Source organism: Nannospalax galili, unplaced genomic scaffold (assembly GCF_000622305.1).
Source record: "Nannospalax galili isolate Female #2095 unplaced genomic scaffold, S.galili_v1.0 scaffold144, whole genome shotgun sequence".
NCBI classification, from domain to species: Eukaryota; Metazoa; Chordata; class Mammalia; order Rodentia; family Spalacidae; genus Nannospalax; species Nannospalax galili.
The window spans coordinates 2,984,444-3,003,671 of record NW_008353267.1 but is presented as its reverse complement, the minus strand read 5'-3'; the positions used below and the strand labels follow the sequence as shown (position 1 = coordinate 3,003,671).

At 41.6% G+C, this 19,228-nt stretch overlaps 1 protein-coding gene across 1 annotated transcript in view; it reads left to right on the top strand.

The window, feature by feature from the left end:
- Prkch (protein kinase C eta) overlaps window positions 1-19,228 on the top strand; it is a 231,036-nt gene that overhangs the window by 60,814 nt on the left and 150,994 nt on the right. Inside the window, exon 2 of the mRNA XM_008850507.3 lies at window positions 7,069-7,132. Coding sequence (XP_008848729.1) covers window positions 7,069-7,132 — 64 coding nt within the window. The remainder of the gene's footprint in view (window positions 1-7,068; window positions 7,133-19,228) is intronic.

Genomic DNA, 19,228 nt, shown 5'->3' with positions numbered 1-19,228 from the left:
AGCATACTGTTTTCAAGATTCATCTACTCCTGCTGCCAGCCATATCTGGCCTCTTAAAATGGACTTCTAGCTGAATTCATTTGTGCCTGGAGGATGTGTTTCAAGAATTAAAACTGGGCCAGGTCTGGTGGCACTTGCCTTTAATTCCAGTATTTAGGAGGCAGAAGCCAGCGGATTTCTATGAGTTCAAGGCTAACCTGGTCTACGTAGTTCCAGGCCAGCCAGAGCTACACAGGGAGACCCTGTTTCAAATAAATAAAATAAAATATAGCCAACCGCGTGACTTCCTAACATAGAATTCTTCAACATTTCTGTTCCCTTCCATTGTAATAGCCCAAATTCTTAGGCGTGACACAGCCCTGGACAGAATGCTCCTTCCTACCTTTCAGTCTCAGCCAGCTCAGTGCCTCAAACACATGCAACCTGCACCCACGTCTTTTAAGATTCTTGTACACTTTTTAACAAATAGTACTAATGAGTTGTTAATGAAGTTGGACTCCTGCATCATAAATTGTGTAAACATTAACTCACAATGTATCAAGACCTAAATGTAAGGAGCAAAATTTATAAAATTCTTAGAAGAAAACATAGGAATAAATTTTCTGATAGTGGACTTGACAATTATTTTTTTCAGATCACACCCAAAAGTACAAGTGTCCAGTAAAAATTAAGCTACAACAAAATTAAAACTTTTGTGCTATAATCAAGTCTATCAATAAAGTGAAAAGACATTATACAGAGTAGGGGAAAATATTGTAAATCATCTCAATTAAAGGACTTGTATCTAGGATACATGAAAAACCCTCACAATTAAATGATTAAAGATAACCTCACTTTAAAACGAGCAAAGGATTTGAATACACACTTTTCAGAAGATGGTATGCAGATGACCAATGAACATATGAAAAAATGCTCATCATAATTAGTTGTGACAAAAACATAAATCAAACCACAATGAGAAAACATTTTACTCCCAGGAGGATGGCTACAATCTAAAAGACAGAAAATAACAGGGCTTGATGTGGATATGGAAATATTAGGATTCTTGTGTATTGGTGAGGATGTAAAACAGTCACTTTGAACAAGTACTTTGGTAGTACCTCAAAATGTGAAACATGGAATTTTCATTAGACCCAACAGTTCTACTTCACCTATACTCAAAGGAACTGAAAAATATATGTTCACAGAGAAACATACAGAAATATTGATAGCAACATTATTTATAATAGTAAAAATGGAAAACAACCTAAATGTTGCTCAGTCCACTGATTAATTAAAGGATAAATTGTGATGAGTCCATACAGTAAAATACTATTCATTAATAAATAATGAGAGGCAGGAGGTAGAGTGATAAAGGAGACTGAGGAAATAGATTCATGGTGAGGAACCTGGGGTTCTGGTCTGAGGTACTAGGTAAATGATGGGGTCAGGAATGGAAGAGGGTATGTTTTTGGGTGGCACATGTCACACTGAAGCAGAGGTTTTCAGAGAAAGGCTGTCATAGGTTTGGGGAAAGGCCTGTGTTGAGATTTATGAACTGACCCTGGCACTGCTCATCATCTTCAGCCCCTAGAGGTGCCTATGTTCTCTTCTACTCCTTCCTCAAAGTTGAAAATTGTAAGAATTCATGCGTCAGAGTTTTTTAATGGAAAGAAAAGAAGGTTGAAGAATAGCAAGAGATAGCAGAGGAGGGAGAGGGAAAGAGGCAGGGAGAAAGGGGGAGAGAGGGAAAGGAGGAGGGAGAGAGAGAGGTTTGTGGGAGCTTGAGAAAGCTAGAGAAGAGTAAGAGGAGGGCCATAAAGGAGTGATGTCCTGCAGGTGATGATCCTGACTAGTCTGTGGGTGATGAAGGTGATGAAGATGCACCAGTCATTGGATTTGACAGGATGAGGTGAGGCTGTAAGAGCTGTGTAAGGGATGGAGGGAGTGCAGGACAGCATGCAGAGGGGATGTAAGTTAAATTCTTGTTTCATTCTCTTCTGCTAAAGATATGAGTAAGACTTTTGTGTGTAAGTGATAGAAAACCCCAAAGTGTTTGGATCATAAAAGAGGCATTTAGGAGCTCAAACAATTGAAAACTCAAGAAGGCTAGAACATGACTTGATCCACAGATTGAAATGACCTCATCAAGACTCGGTCTCCTTCTGTCTCTCACTCTCTCCTCTTTGCCTCATTCTGTTTTCCTGTGGTGTCACGGGGTGCCAGATACTTCACAGTTTCTACCCTTCCAGACTGAAGAGAGACCTTGTCTCTTTCTTGCAGATCTGGAATTCCTAGTTGGATCTATTTAAATTTTATGCTCAAACTTGAACTCCTGAAGTTAAGAGGAGAGAGTTACTGATGGCCAGAAATGAGGGCTATACATTCTAGGCGACTGTACTAGTTACTTGTCTTGTTACTGTGACAGAATACCTGACTAAAGCAACTGAAGGAAGGAAGGGGCTATTTTGACTCACAGTTTGAGGGTGCAGTCCATCATGGTGGGGAAGTCATGGCAGCGGAAGGCCGAGGCAGCTGGTCACATTGCATCTGCAGTCAGGAGGCAGAGTGCTGTGAAATGTTTGTGCTCAGCTTGCTTTTTCCTTTTATTCAGTCCAGGACCCCAGCCGTGAATGGCACTGCCCACATTTAGGGTGGATCTTCCCACCTCAGTTACCCTAATCTAGATAGTCCCTCACAGACATGCCTAAGGGTGTGTCTCTTCAGTGATTCGAGATCAAGTTGGCATTGTTAACCATCATAGCCTGTCATTTGGGTTGGGGGAGGCTCATGTTCTGATTGGCTAATCTTAGGTCACTTGGGCACTCTGGAACTGGGGTAGAATCCTAGATGAACCATTTGAACTACAAATGAGGGATGGTTATTTCTCAAAGGTCAACTGCTGTGCCAGACTTTGCAATGTACATCATGTTCTAGTAAGACAGTGTCCACTAGGAGTGTAGGGGACAGAACTAGAGTCAGTGAGTGAAAATTATTGATCTCACCATGTTTTGTTTAGAGAAAGAACTTCCTATGGACTATAGGAAGGAAAGAAGCCAGCTGTTGATGTTGGCAGTCGACTGTCCATGGGGATATCCAACCAAACACCCTGAATAAATGACAATAGCCTATCTTTCTTATAACTTCCAAGATCCCAAGTTTTTCTGGAATACAGTAAAGAATGCATCTTTACATTAAAATCCAGTATGTTCATCTGTATACCAAACTTCAAAAGAAAAATTCATGAAATTGGGGTTTGAGAAGGTAGACCAGTCAGAGATATACCTACCGACCAAGTATGAGGGCCTGAGTTTGCATTCCCAGCATCTACATGAAAGCTGGGCTCAGCGGTATATCTTAGTTTGTTTCTTCATTGCTGTGACAAAATACTCTGACCACTACCAACTTGGGAAGGAAAGGGTTTATTTTATCTTATATCTCCTGGGTCACAGTTCATCAGGAAGCCCAAGGAAGGAACTCAGAGCAAGAACTTGGAGGCAGGAGCTAGAGCACAGGCCATGGAGGATCACTGCTTACTGACTTGCTCCCCTGGCCCCTGCTCAGCCTGCTTTCTTATACAACACAGGCCCACCTGCTCAGGGGTGGCACCACCCACAGTGGGCTGGGCCCTCCCATATCACACAACAATCAAGAAGATGCCTCACAGACATGGCCACAGGCCAGTTCAATGGAGGCAATTCCCCAATTGAGGCTTCCTCAACCCAGGTGTGTCAAGTTGACACTAAAGCTATCTAGCATGGTAGTGTGAGTGGGTAACCCCAGCACTGCACAGGGTAGAGACAGGTGGATCCCTGGAGCTGGTTGGCCAGGCAGGGATGAGCTACCAGTTCAATGAGAGACCTTGTCTCAAACCTAAGGAAAAGAGTTTGAGGAAGACTCCTAATGTTGATCTCTGACCTCCATGTGTACACATATGATCTGTACCTGCATACATATGAACACACATGAACACAGGTACATGTACATGCCCTACACATACACACATTCACATAAAGTTTAACAAAATAATGCTTTTCTTTAATGTTCTTGGTGTATTTACATTTTCTGTTCTATTCGATTCTACTTAAAAATCCCTGTAATGTGCAATCTACTAACTTGTTTTCATGGCCCTCTGACTGAGTCTTGACCTGCACTTTGGTACCCTGTTCTTAAGTCCCTTGTGTTAGCACATCTGCTGGAGGTGGACAAGGCTTGGAGGTGTGTCTTGAATCTGACCTGTCTGCAGTGGTGACACCAGTTAAAAATGAGGAGGTGATGTTTATCTCTCCTCTCTCTAACACTTCTGCCATGGTTTCTCCATTTAAAGTGTCCCCATTTTCCTCATTTATCGCTTGATAATACCAGTCTCCTATGGTCCCACCTCTCTTGAGCTCCTTCTTTCCCTTTATCCCCAAGGTTCTTGTATAACCCTCCCACCCCCTCCCATTTAAATAACCCCATTTTTATCCATTTCTCCCTTAGTAACACCTCTCTCCCATCCTTCTCTCTCAAGTTCTTTCTTTCTCTTTACCTCCCTGGTTCCTAGTCATTATTCTGGTTCCTGTAGTTATGTCTGAATACACACTCACTTAAGAAAGATTTGGTGCTAGGATCCACATATAAGGGAGAACATACGTCTTTTGTTTTTCTGAGTCTGTGTTACTTCACTTAGTAAAACAGTTTCTAGTTCCATCCATTTACCTGCAAATTTCATGATTTTGTCTTTCTTTACTGCTGAATAGAATTCCATTGTGTAAATGTACCACATTTTCATTATCCACTCGTCAGTTGAGGGACACTTAGGTTGCTTCCGTCTCTTAGCTATTGTGAAAAGAGCAGCAACAAACATGGATGTACAAGTGTCTACAACAGGATGAGTTCTTGGGTATATGCCAAGGAGTGGTATAGCCGGGTCAAATGGTAGGTTCATTTGTAGTTTTTTAAGAGTTCTCCACACTACTTTCCATAGGGGTTGAACAAACAAGTTTGCAGCCCCACCAGCAGTGGATGAGTGTTTCCCTTTCCCACATCCTCTCCAACATTTGGTATCATTTGTTCTCTTGATCTTAGCCATTCTGACTGGGGTAAGGTGGGTGAAATCTTAAAGTGATTTTAATTTGCGTTTCCCTAACTACTAATGATGATCAACACCTTTTAAGATGTTTCATAGCCATCTTTACTTCTTCTTTTGAGAGCTCTCTGTTCAGATCCTTAGCCCGTGTTTTAACTGGGTTACTTGGTTTCTTGGCCTATTGTGTGTGTGCAAGCACCTGATTCTCAGTGGCGTTGTCTCCTGCTGCCTGCTGGAGAGCTTCTGGCCTGTTAGAGTGGAGTGGCCATCTTTGTCGGCCCTCTGGGCATTGTTGGCAGGGGTTGATGTGCTAGCTGTGGGTGTAGGATGGCAGAGGCAGCCAGGCTGTCTGTCCGCAGGTTGGCAGTGGCCCCGACCAACAGCAGTTTATGTTGTGAGATCATTTTGTGTGTGTGTGTGTGTGTGTGTGTGTGTGTGTGCGTGCGTGCGTGCGTGTGTGTGTGTGTGTGTGTGTGTGTGAGTTCTCTGCCAGGCCTTTTTGTTGAAGGTGAGGGAGTGGCTTTTAAAAATAGCATATTTTTTACTTGAAACAAGTCAAGGCAGAGAGTAGAGACAATTAGACACTGACATCCTGTTTAGTCATCTCTCCAGAGAGCTCTATTTTCAGAACTGTTCAGTAGAGGTTCACAAAGGGTGTCAAGGTAGGTAAGATGTAAGTTAGGGTTCGTCATGATGCAAGCAGGTTGATTTGAACATGGAAGTGATTTATAGTATGGTAACCCCTCTGGGGACAGATTTCATGCAGAGAAAGGCAGTGTCTAAGAACAGGGTTTCACAGCACAAAGGTAATGCTTTCTAGCCCATACAAAGCATCCATCATTTATTGTGAAAAGTATCTAATCCAACTGTGATATAAGAATAAAAAATATGTGGAAGTAATCGAAAGGCCAGCCCACTCTGAGGGATCTTGGCTTACTGCTAAGTTCTGTAATGGAAGCCTGGCCAGAATGCTGCATGACTGTTCCCCTAAACTCTGAGAGAACAGGGAGATGGGGTGGTGAAATAGCTAGGCCACTCTAGCACCACCCTCAGTGGAGTCAGAGGGAAGCCCTGGTCTGGCACATTCTATTGTCCCATGCAGTTTGCCAAGTATGTAAATGTATTGATCTACCCCCAGAGATCATCTTCTCTGTCTATAGTTGGCCTTGCTTGACTTTCTTCTTCCAGATGAAAGGTCATAGATGGAGTGGAGCCATGAGTGGATTCTGACAGATTTATTTTAGGACATTTGTAAATGCATATATTTGAGTCCACAAGCTTCTCGTGCTGCAGAGTTTTGAGACATGGGTGGGCAGTGAAATTAGGGTCCTGCAGGAAGACAGGCAGAGCCTGCCGGCCAGGGTTTGTGAAGATCAGAAGATCAGAGCAGATCTGAAGGGTGCAGTTCCATCCTTGGTGCTCCACTCTTTGAGGGTCTTTAGAAAGAATGACTAGATGTCTCAGCCGATGTTGAAACTCCTAGGAGCAGTCAGAAGGGAGCAGGCCCCACACCCCCTTCCCTGTGCTTCCTTACCGTGGACTAGACTTTAGTGGAAACAGATTCTTCATACTTTTTACTCCATAAAACTAAAGATTTGCAATTGACTGAGCCACATTCATTCATCACCTTGCCTGTTTCAGTTGTTTCTCCTCATATACTTGCCATGAGTTTCAATTGCATGCGGCTCCTTCTCGAGGTGGTCATAAGGAATGGATATCTCAAAAGCATTAAGCAAGCATATGCCCCCCTCTGTACCATGCCGGGCAGCAGAGAGAGAGAGGGAAAATTCAAGAGGGAAGATGCTCTGAGGAGAGTTTCTTTCAGATTGACTTTCTAAGCCTCCCCAGCTCCTAAGCGGTTACCTGTTTCCTTGCCCCCCTGCTATGCAATGAAAGGCTTAGATTCAATTTATGGCTATAGTTTATATATTTAGGCATCTCTGTGAAGGATTATTTAAGATACACAAAAAATAATTTAATATTAAAATGTAATGTGTATTTTTTTTCTCTCTTTCTAGGTGGATCTGGAGCCTGAGGGGAAGGTGTTTGTGGTAATAACCCTAACCGGGAGTTTTACTGAAGGTAGGACTGAGTTTTGGGTAGTTTCTAGTATATTTATAATTTCAGTACATAATTAGGAGGAATTTCTATCATGGAAATTATAGCAGGACAGTTTCCTAAAGATAAAACCTCCAGAAGATGCTTAAAAATCACCCTTGTAAGTTTTGGGGGACTGGATGAATTTTGTTGCCCAGCAATCGATTATTGGCTCACATATGGCCAGGTTTAATGACTTTCGTAGGTCTGTCAGTTTTGTGTCATGTTATCATATTCAGTGAGTTTTTATTTTATCCATGATTACCCTCACTGAAGTGCTGCACTGCCTTGCTTCTTTTGAGTCATGCCTCTTAAACTCTCCTTTAGCCTTGGTTTTGTGCCAAGCTTTTCGTTTGCCTCTGGATGTCTCTAAAAGACATTTGAAGATCATATTCCCTCCTTTATAATCTCCACTTGATTCTTATCCTTTAAGGGATCCTGTGCTTTATTTGCTGCTACCAAACTGTTTACCCCACAGAAATTCTTTTTTTCCCAAATCGAGGAGAAATTTACATATGGTGAAGTGAAAGATCAGAAGTGAGTAACTTGGTCAGACATGGGTGGTATGCACCTTTAATCCTAGTACTCTCGAGGCAGAGGCAGGTGGATCTCTGTAAGATAGAGGCCATTCTGGTCTACACAGCAAGTTCCAGGCCAGCTGGAAGAGACCTTGTCTCAAAGGAGACCTTGTCTCTAAAAGACAAAAAAACTGAATAATTTGAATTTCAACAAATGCAGAGACAGTAATTAGCTTCATGATCCAAAATACAGAACCACTCTGTCAAAAGTTTCCTTATGCTTTTTGTAAGTCCCTCCTGTTGTCCAAGGTAATAATAAGTACAATGCTTTCCTGTCCCATGAAGCAGTTTTCCCATTCTAGGGTTCATGTATGGAATTGTGTGGTATGTCTCCTTTTGTGTCTAGCTATTTTTGCTCAGTATCATTTCTGTGAGACTCATTCATGCCATTGTAATATGAGTATTTAAAAAATATTTCATTCATTATTTTTATTTTATGTGTCTGAGTGTATTGCCTACATGTATGTGAGTGTACCCGTGTCGTGCAATGCCATGGAGGTCACAAGAGCGCTTTGGATTCCCCTGGAACTGGAGTTAAGGACGGTTAGTAGCTGCCATGTAGGTGCTGGGAATCGACCCCAGGTCCTCTGCAAGACCAGTCAGTGCTCTTAACTGCTAAGCCATATCTCCAGTCCCGTAATATGAGTATTTTACCTTTATTTTGAATAATATCCCAACCCCACATCAGATGATTTTTTTTTATTACTTTATGGGAGTTCTTATGTTTTCTCAATGTGAGACCTATGTGAAAATATGTATGACACATGACGAACATTTCCCCATCTCCCACAGCCTTTGCTCCTTTTCTTCCTACTGGGCATTAAAGTCAGGGTCTGTGTATGCTGTGCAAGTGCTTTACCACAGAGCACATCCTCAGTCCCTTTTTATTTTCTGCTTTTGAGATGGAGTCTTACTAAGTTACCCAGGTAAACTTTAAACATGGGATCCTTCTGCATCAGCCTACAGAGTGGCTGGAATTACAGGCATGCATGATTATATCCATTCTTCTTGATTTTCTTTTTAAAAGAATTTTTAAAGTTCCCAGCATCCACATGGCAGCTAACAACCATCCATAACTCCAGTTTCGGGGGATCCAAAGCCCACTTCTGACCTCCGAGGGAATTGGATGACACAGGTGCACTCATATAACATGGAAAATAAAAATAATAACATAAAAGTTAAAACTGAGTCGGTGTGGTGGCACACGCCTTTAATCCCAGCACTTGGGAGGCAGAGGCAGGCGGATCTCTGTGAGTCCCAGGCCAGCCTGGTCTACACAGTGAGTTCCAGGCCAGCTGAGGCTAGAGGGAGACCCTGTCTCAAAAAGACAAAAAAAAAAAGTTAAAACTGTAAGTTTCTAAAATAACCTCTATAAGAGCAGTCAGTGCTCTTAACCACTGAGCCATCTCTCCAGCCTCTTTTGATTTTCTTTGTTTTATTCAACTTTAAAAAAATTTATTTATTATTTTTATTTTATGTGTATGCGTGTATTGCCTGCATGTAGGTAAGTTCACCCATATCATGCAATGCCCTTGGAGGTCAGAAGAGGCTGTTGGATCCCCTGGGACTGTAGTTACAGACAGTTGTTAGCTGCCATGTGGGTGCTGGGATTCAAACCAGGGTCTTCTGCAAGAACAACCAGTGCTACTAACCACTGACCCATCCCTCCAGCTGCTCTTTTGATTTTCTTAATGGTATCTTTGAGCAGAAGTTTTTAATTTTGATGGAGTTCAATGTATCAGTGACATCTTTCATAGTTTGTATGTTTTGTGTCCTCTTTATGAAGTCTTATCATTGGGTCACAGAGACAGCCACCGGCTTTATTTTAGAAACTTACAGTTTTATGTTGAAGCCAATGTTCCATCTGAATATTTGTGATATCGTAGGAATTGAGAGTGTATACGCATATATGCTCACATGTATGTGTATGCGTGTGTATACGTGTACTAATCCTATTGTTATAGCATCATTTGTTGAGAAGGCTTCCTGTTTTCCCATTGAATCATCATGGTGCCTTTGTTGAAAACCAACCGACCACATGTCCGAGTCTGTTTCTGGGCTGTCTATGTTGATCTGTTTGCTCATCCTTAGGTAGTACCACACTGCCCTCCTTACTCTTGCTTTATAGTAAGACTTAATGTTGAGTAGTGTGAGTCTTCCAACTTCTTGTTTGCTTTTTATTTTGAAGTTTGATGTCAATTTTAGAGTTGGCTTATATTTTTCTACACAAAAGCTTTTGGAAATTGGGTTAAATCTCTAGATCAATTTGAGAAGTGGCATCTTAATTATTAAAAGCACCTTCAAATCCATAAGCATGGTGTATCTCTCCCTTTGTGAATAGCCTTTAATGTTGCTCAGCAATATCATTAGGATTGCTAATATTATATAATTTTCAAGAGTTCTTGAAAAATTTTTTATTGCTAAGTACTTTAAGGTTTGTGGTGTTGCAAATGGAATTTTGAAATTTTCACTTGAAGTTGTTAATATAGAGAAATTGCTTTTTGTATATTGGCTTTATACACTTCTACCCCATTACTAAATTCACTTACTATTTCTAATAGATGTGTATTTGTGTGTGTGTATGCTTAGGTGATAACCATGTTGTCTATATAAAGACAGTTTTCTTATGCTTATGTGTCTTTTAAAATGCCTCATTGTATTCTGAGACTCCAGGACCTAAATCCTTGTCTCCTACTTGTTCAGTCTTGTGAGGAAGAACTTCAGTCTGAGCTGGTTTTTACTTTGGCAGCAGGTGTTCCACAGATGACTTCACTGAAGTGAAGAAGTTTCATTCTGGTTCTACTTTATCTCTTAGCCCTCCTCCCTCCTCCCTGGTTCCTTCCTTCCTTCCCCCTCCTCCTCCTCCCCTCCTTCTCGTCCTCCCCCTCCTCTTCTTCTTCAGTAAAAGTAACTGTTAAATTCTGACAAATGGGGAGCTAGAGAGATCGCTCAGTGGTTAAGAGCACTGGCTGCCCTTGCAGAGGACCTGGGTTCCGTTCCCAGCACCCACATGGCAGCTAACAACCATCTGTAACTCCAGTTCCAGGGTACTCTGATGCCCTCTCCTGACCTCTTTAGGCATTGCATGACATGGGTGCACTTACATGCATGCAGGCAATGCACTCATACACATTAAAAATAAATAAAAAAATTTTTTTTAAAATTCTGACAAATGCTCTTTCTTATTGATACTATAAGAAACAATAAGAGTTCTCCTTTATTCCTCTTCCTTTTCTAGCAAGTAGTAAAGTCACTGACTGATTCCCTCAATACTGTGAAGGCTTTTAAGAACAAAACTCTTTCACCTTTCTGAGTTCCAGGACAAATTCCATAGTCTTAGGGCAAAACTGGTGTTCCACAGAGATCCCAGAGTGTTTTAAGTCCTTTTAAATTTGTAGTGTTTTAGCTCCTACATTTTCTGGACATTTTGGGTCTTTCTTGCACATGCACAGTTTGATATATTTGAAGTTCTTCTTTCTGTGGCTCTGTCCTTCCTAGGATTTCTCTCTTGAATGTCCAGTTACCTGATGGTCCTGAGCTTTGCCATTTCACTTCTCAAGTTGATATAACTGTGGCTTCCAGTGGAGCCTGATGGCATAATCTGGAGGAAAGCTTACAAATATGGATCTTTTAAAAAAATATTTTATTATTTTTATTTTATGTGTATGCGTGTATTGCCTGCAAGTATGTGAGCGCACCCGTGTCGTGCAATGTCACCAGAGGTCAGAAGAGGGCTTCAGATTCCCCTGGAACTGGAGTTAAGGACAGTTCATAGCTGCCATGTAGGTGCTGGGAATCGAACCCGGGTCCCCTGCAAGAGCAGTCAGTTTTCTTAACTGCTGAGATATGGCTCTTGCCCACTGCGATTCCCTTTTCTCAGGTGACAGATTCCCTCTATTTTGTGCCTGGTTTTGATTGTTCTTTGGTATGCTCAATTAGTTTTATTTTTGTTTTTGTTTTTTTTAAAAGTATTTTATTATTTTTATTTTATGTGTATGCGTGTATTGCCTGCATGTAGGTAAGTGCAACCATGTTGTGCAATGCCCGTGGAGGACCGAAGATGCTGTCAGATCCCCTGGAACTGGAGTTGTGGACAGTTGTTAGCTTCTATCTGGGTGCTGGGATTCGAACCCAGGTCTTCTGTAAGAAGAACAGCGTTCTTAAGTGCTGAGCCATCTCTCCAGCCCTCAACTAGTTATTTTTAAATGTTTTCCAAATAGTTTAATTATTTGGTGGGAGGATTAGGTCATTGAAAACTTCTCTACTATTACTAAAATCCCATGAAGATTTTTAAGCACGTGGCTTAATTGTTTGCATGTTTGGTATTGGCATTTTGCAAATTGGTTCTTTGAGAAATAATTTTCTCTGTTCTTTCAGCCAGCTCTTCTTACTCATATGGGGAAATTGTTTTGATGTTAAGGATTTTCACTATGCTGTCCAAGTTTGTTAAGTAGAGCCTTTGTGTAGTGCTGAAATTAGCAGAAAATTTAGACCACTTGGACATAAAAAATTGTCCAGATGCCATTTTGAAGATTTTCTGTCTGCCCACTAGTGCAAATGAGTTTGCACGTCACACAGTGAAATAAACGGAATGTAGTCTTAAAGAGTGTTGTTACTAGAAATTCTTCACCATGCACGTGGCACATGGGCCTTCCACCATACAGAGAAACCCAGCAGTGTGAAAAGAGGCCAGAACAAGGAGTGGCTGAGATTCCAAATGTGTGGAGCCACCTTTCTGCATTGACAGGGTACCAGTAACACAAGGCAGCACGTGCTATACCAGGTCTGACTGCACTAGCTCTGTTAGAATGGATGTTGTTAAGGTTGTATCTTCCTTGTGCTGATGTGGGAATACACCTGCATCTTCTCATTTTCTTTATTTCTAAGTTTTAGTGATAAGAAGGAAGAAATGACAGATTATATGGGAGGTGCCCTTACTAGGGCCTTGCAGTGTGATTCCATTTAGAGCTAACCCTGTGTGATGCTGAGCTCATCTTTGCCAGCTGTATCTTCCCTCTAAAGTAGTTCAGTAAGAATACAGCAGTCTTCTCCATTTAGGAATAGTTGCTGATACGGAAGAGAGTGAATTCATGGACTGATTCTTACTACAGCAATACTGCTTCCTGTCTTAGTACTCTACCCCTCTTAAGTATGTTTTTATGTTTTAAAAGATGCTGCAACTGTTTTATACATGAAAAATAGTCTAATGTTGAAATTTCAGGAGCGATGGCATCTATGTGTGGGATATATTTTAGGTCTCAAATCTGCTCTGTCTCTGTGGGAGTATTGTCTGGGGCTCAACTTCATGTGGCTTTAGCCTCAAAATGCAGTTCTCTTGTCATTGCAGAGGATGGGATGCACTGCCACCTCGCACCTCCCACAGCTGTGGTAAAAGCCTAGATTTGCCTCTGAGAACATGTCCTGGCTTGGCCTTGCTCCCAGCAGTCATCTTAGATCATTCCAGCCATAACATGACAGAAGTAGTATGGAGGTGCTGAAGGTGGAGGCATACTGATAGGGACTTGGGAGAGGACAGTCCCATTTGTCACTCTACCAGCATAACGTTAGACAGTAGCATCCTACATTCTGTGAAGGGTACCATGTTAGACAGTAAATTGCAGGGTCATATAATACTTCTAGGTTAGTAGAAGTAACAATAGGGTGCCAGAAGGGAGGTCTGTGTGTACATGAAACATTACTGTGTTGGCATATGCAGGTGTGAATGTGTGTACATGCATGTAGAGGCCAGAGGTTGATAGAGGATGTCTTCTTCAATCACTTTCTACCATATTTTTGAGACAACTCTAACTGGAGCTGAAGCTCATTAATGCAACAAGACTGGCTGGCCAGCAAGCCCAGAGGAGTCTTCTGTCTCTACCTCCCCAGCTCTGGGATTACAGGCATAAACTGTATATGACTTTCTTTTTTTTCACATAGGTACTGGGGATTAAACTCAGATCTTCATGCTTGTGAAGCAAGTACTTTACCAAATAAGCCATCTCTCCAGCCACTTTTTTATTTTTTATTTTTTGGAGACAGGATCTCCCTATAACCACAGCTGGCCTAGAACTCTCTATGTAGACCAGGCTAGCCTCAAAGTCACAGATCTGCTTGTCTCTGCTTCCTGAGTGCTGGGATTAAAGGTATGCACTACCATACCTAGCTTGAGAAGAGTTTTAAGCAGTGAAAAACAAGATAGGATTCAGTATCAGTGGGTTCTAGGGCTGGGGAGGGAGTGTTAGAGAAGACTGGAATGTGAAGAGCCATTGAACGACTGTGAAGCTGTATAAGGGAGTGGGGGAAAGGCTACTAGGCCTGAGATAAGTTGGAATATAAAGGGATTGAGAGGGATAGGTCGTGTGGCGAGATGTTTGATAGTAAAATGAATAGAACATGACAGTCCACTTAAAGTCAGAGATGAAAGAGGACTCAGGTGATGTTCAGATAATATTCTGGGGGTCATTACCAGGGTAGAAGCATCAGGGTGGAAGAGAATGAATTTAGCCTTGGACAGGTGGAATTTGAGGTGCTTGTGGGAAATCCAAGTGGATATGTCTAACTTGGATTGGAAATAAAAGTGTGAAATTTGGCTAGATGTCTACATCTGGAACTGAGTTCCAGGCGCTAGTAGAACTCAAGGCCCAGTTAGAAGTTAGAGAACCAGGCCTGCCCAACATTGTACTGTAGAACACCGATATTTAAGGACTTTAGCTTACAATATGTCAAATCAACTCACATCCTGTCAATTTTTACTTAATAAACACTTGTTGACGTACCATTAATATTTGAGTGCTTACTGTATGCTAGGAAGTTTTCCCAGGATTGTATAATATCTTCCAAATTGGCATGAAAATGTTTGATAATAAAGACTGAACAAAGAATGTACCATATTAAGAGGAGTACTGACTGCTCTTGCGAAGGACCAGGGTTTGAGTTCCAGCACCCACATGGCAGGTAATAACCATCCATAACTGCAGTTCCAGGGGATCCAATACCCTCTTCTGACCCCCACAGGCATTGCACAACACAGTTGCACTTACATACATGCAGGCAATACACTCATACACATAATAATAATAATAATAATAATAATAATAATAATAATAATAAAGAATGTACCATAAAAGACTTTGAAAAGCAATGTTGTGTTTGGGATACAAGTAGTTTCTTCTTAGTGTGATGGTGCCATTTGCTGTGTGTGGTTTATGCTTAAAGCTGGGGGTAAGAAGAACAGATGAACCCGTTCAAAACCCTACAGTGTGGGCCTTTCATTGAATTAAGATAGAGTCAGAAAAACTCTGCTGTTACTAGCAACCATTACTTTGTGGAAACCTCTTGCAAAGCCCAAGCCCAGATCAGAAATACCTCATGTTTGAGAAAGGCGCTACCTGTCTCAGTCGGATGCAGAATCCCTTAGTGCTGAGGCAGGAGATACGACTGAATGAGTTGTTATTTTGGAAAGGCTGTTTCATGTCAGTCTTTTCCTTTCTGGCCAAGTATTTCTGGAGCTTGCAGTGGGATCTGTAGTCTCATCAAACTGGGATTTATGATGGCAGCGAAGCAGACCTGGATTTTTAATGGCACCTTTAGACCATTGTGGCTACGTCCGCGGTTGTCACTATATTGGATCAACTTGCACTTAAAGCTGAGTGGAAGAAAAAAAGTTGAAATAAAGGAAAGTGATGAAAATGCACCAAACTGAATTCATAGAACTGCTTTATCGGAAGGGAGCCAACAGGAAGCAATTAAAGTGTGATAGGCTTCACTTGAGAATAGGCTAAAAATGGTGCTGTATTAGCGTTATTAGAAAATATAGAGTGATGTTATAAGATTTGGAGAGAACATACATGGTTTGAGTTCTTCAGCCCAGCCTGATGGAAGCAAATGACACCAGTGAGGAGGGAGGCTTGCCTGAGTCCAGTCAGCTTCCAGATCTAACCACGGGTTCCAGGGAAACACAGGGGGAAGGAGAACAGCTCGGATGCCACCAGGGGATGTAGTCAGCAGAATCTCGGCAATGGGGGCATGTTATAGGAAGAGAGACTTGGTTTCTTTGACCACAGTTTAAAGGAAAAAAACAAAAAGAGAAAGAGCCAAAATAACAAAAGAGAGACATTTTAATTGGGTGCAATGTGTGGACCATCCTTATCCTAGTCAAACACTAACTGTGAAGGAGGGAGCAATGATTGACGTGTGATATTTATATGGAATTGGTAACATTATTAATGAGCAATTGTGGCATTATGATTATTTAAAATAAAATATGCATCTATTAAAAATTTGTACAACATCGGGAGTTCATGTCTGAATAACCCAGTGGTAGGCAGAAAGGATAGGATTAGCCATGAATTGTTTGATTAATTGATTGATTGATTTGAGCGTGTGTTCATACACTCGTGTTTGTGGAAGCCAGAGGATGGTGTTGAGTGATTTCTGTTCTTCACCTCACACTTTGGAGACAGAGTCGCTCACTGAACCTGGAACTCACTGATTCCGTAAGCCTAGCTGCGCAGTGAGCTCCAGGTTTCCCCCCACCTCCACCTCCCCAGCAGCAGGCCTGAAGGTGTGCACCACCACACCTGGGTTTTTAGGTGGGTGCTTGAGATCTATACTCTGAGCACTTTACCAAATAAGCCAATTCCCCAACCCTCATAGAGTGATTATTAAAGCTACACAATACTTGCGTGGTGCACATGGTGTCTCACGACCTTCTGTCTAATTCTGCATGTATTAATAAGAAACTAAAAAGTACAATAAAGTAAAAAATGAGAATATCTATCTTATAAAGAAAACCCAGAATCTGGGCTTGTATGATATCAAAATGATGTTTTAACTTTGAATATGTGTGCTATTCCTCCCTTATAAACTGAAGCTGGAAGCGTATTTTGAAGGAGGCTATTTTATCCTTAATCATCAACTTTTACACATTATGAAAAAGTAAGTTAAAATATTAAGTACTTAAAGGACTTTGGAAAGATTTTTAAATATGCTAACATATTAAGCTGTGAGTCAAAATCTGCAGGTAGGATGGGGTAAGATAATTCCTCTCATTCTGTCATGAAGAGCTCATGCATAATGAATGACAAGTGGATTGGCGTCTGGCAATTGCATAACACTTCGCAGTTGCAAAGCTTGGTGTTAAGACAATTTCCTGAGCGAATCAAGTAAATTAAGAGAATTAAGAATAGAAGTTTCCCTAAAAATAGGATGACAAAGGTCCCAATGTGCTTGTGACTTCCCCCGCATCACTAAAGCGCATATCAAAGTATTCCACTCCGTGCCAGTTCTGGGGAAGAGCCTACTCGTAGAATAAATGAAAGTAAACTTTCACGAAACACCTGTTATTTGTGGACTTGAGGCCTGTTTAGAAAAGAAGATGTTTGCTTTTGCAGAAACCTTGAATCACCTTTTGCTTGGACTCCTTGCTTAGAACTGATGCACAGTTCTCAGCAACAATACAAAGACACTGGAACTTTAGTGGCCGTTTATTCTCCCAAATAGGCAGTGCGTTATGGTGCAGGCTAAGACTCAGCTCTTTTTCTTGCTGGCCCCTTGTCTCTGTTTTTAGCTCATGTTTCCTGTCTTAAACCACTGCCTCATAATAACGATGCTCTTTCTCCACTCAAGTGCTGTGGGCGCCTGGGCCAAGAGGGCAAGCGAAGCAAGCTGTGTTAGTGCTTCAAAGCTGTGACCCTCAATGTCATACTGCATCTTAACTCTTCTCATGCATGCCATTTTTAAAGGGACAAGAGTTATTATGCTGACAGCTGACTTGTAAAATTCCTTTGTCATGTTTGAAGCCCCCGATGGCTCTTGGCTTAAGTTTTTAAATGCTAGCTTTAAATTTTATTTCTTTTGTGTATTAATCTTAGGGTTGAGTGGATATGTCAGTGTTCTTGAAGGCCCAAAGTGCTACACTCACAGGTTAGAAGGTACCACAGCAGCCTTTATTTCTTCCTCGGGGTGGCCTCTTACCCTGGACATTTGTGTGCCCCTGCTGTGCTGTACATCATTTTATTTGCTCCCCCAAAACTTGTGAGGCTGGTGTGATTCTCAGTATGCAAAAAGTTAGTGAGCCTGCAGACACCAGTTCCCTGTGATCCACTGGAAATAAATTCTAGAGCCCAGAGCCAGACTCTGATCACAGTGAGTCCAACATCTTTCCAGGCCCACCCACCTGTTCAGATCAGGAAAGCCTCCAGTTGAGGGCTCTCTTGCTGCTTCATAATATGGTGAAGGAATCACATGAATGAGAGATAGAGAGAAAGTGGGGGGGCACTCACTTTTATAACAAATCCACTCCTGTGATAATGACTGTTTCTTTAAGAAGGCGGAGTCCTCCTGACCTAACCACCTCCCATTAAGCTCCACAGGCCAATACTTGAATTGAAGCTTAAGTTTCCTATGCATGAGCTTTGGGGTACACACTAACACCCCAACACAAGACATTATACTGCTGCTTCTATTCTGCCCTGAAGGAGAGCTGGCTTCAGAGGTGTCATGATGCTGTCCTCCCCAGAGTCTTACTTTTGGTGGGTTGTTTCTTTGGTTTTTTTTTTTTTTTTTTTTTTTTTGCAAGTTTTTCCATGAGTTCCTCCTCCTTCAACCTACACGTCAAGCGGTCTTAGCAGATTGAGTTTAAAATGTCCCCAAACCGACTATCATTATGCCATCAGTAGATTCTCTTAATGTAGACCTTGAGCTAGGACTCAGAGGAAAATGAAAACGAGTCCAACTTAGGTTATGATAGCTGCATTTGCCTACTTGAATCCTACTAGTCCACCTACTAGTCTTCTACTATAGATAAAATCTAAAGAATGGTTTGTTGACATTAAAAAAAATACATTCTCAAAATGTGATCCTGTAGACTTATGAGAGCTTTGAGGGAATTTTCAGGAGGTCCAAAGTTCAAACTTGTTTTTCTTGCAATACTTAAATGTCCTTGTCTCTTTAACTGCTTTGACTTTTTTCTTGCTGATAGTACACATGATGGGTAGAGTTTCAGGCACCGGTGTACGAATCTTACCGCATTGTGCAGGTGCCGTTTGTTTTCCATTGCCACATAGTTGCGGCGAAGAGCAAGCGAATTCCACTTGCTACCTTTGCTGAGGCACCCAGCATTAGTGATGTTCGAAAAGCTCAGCTGCACATCTTTGCAGAGTAATTCTGCGGCAGAAGGGGAAGCCTGTGTGAAGCCGCCAGCTGAGCACCGCAGTAACTGTGTCTCAAGGAAAGCATTTGTGTCTTGAAGTTGTTTGCTCAGCTGGCCTTTTTGTGCATCAAACATTATTTCTGCTTTGGAAGAGTGACAAACAAACTGTAGCTATGGAACTTGGAAATCAGTGAACTATTTCCCTGAAAATTACTTAAAGGCGAACAATCACAAAGGTTTGGTGCCAGTGATCCAATCAAAGCCTTTAAAACACAGAATTTTGGAACATTTACCTCTGCCACGTGAATTTAACAGCTTTGCAGTACTTGAAGGTTTTCCTCCTAAGTTTGC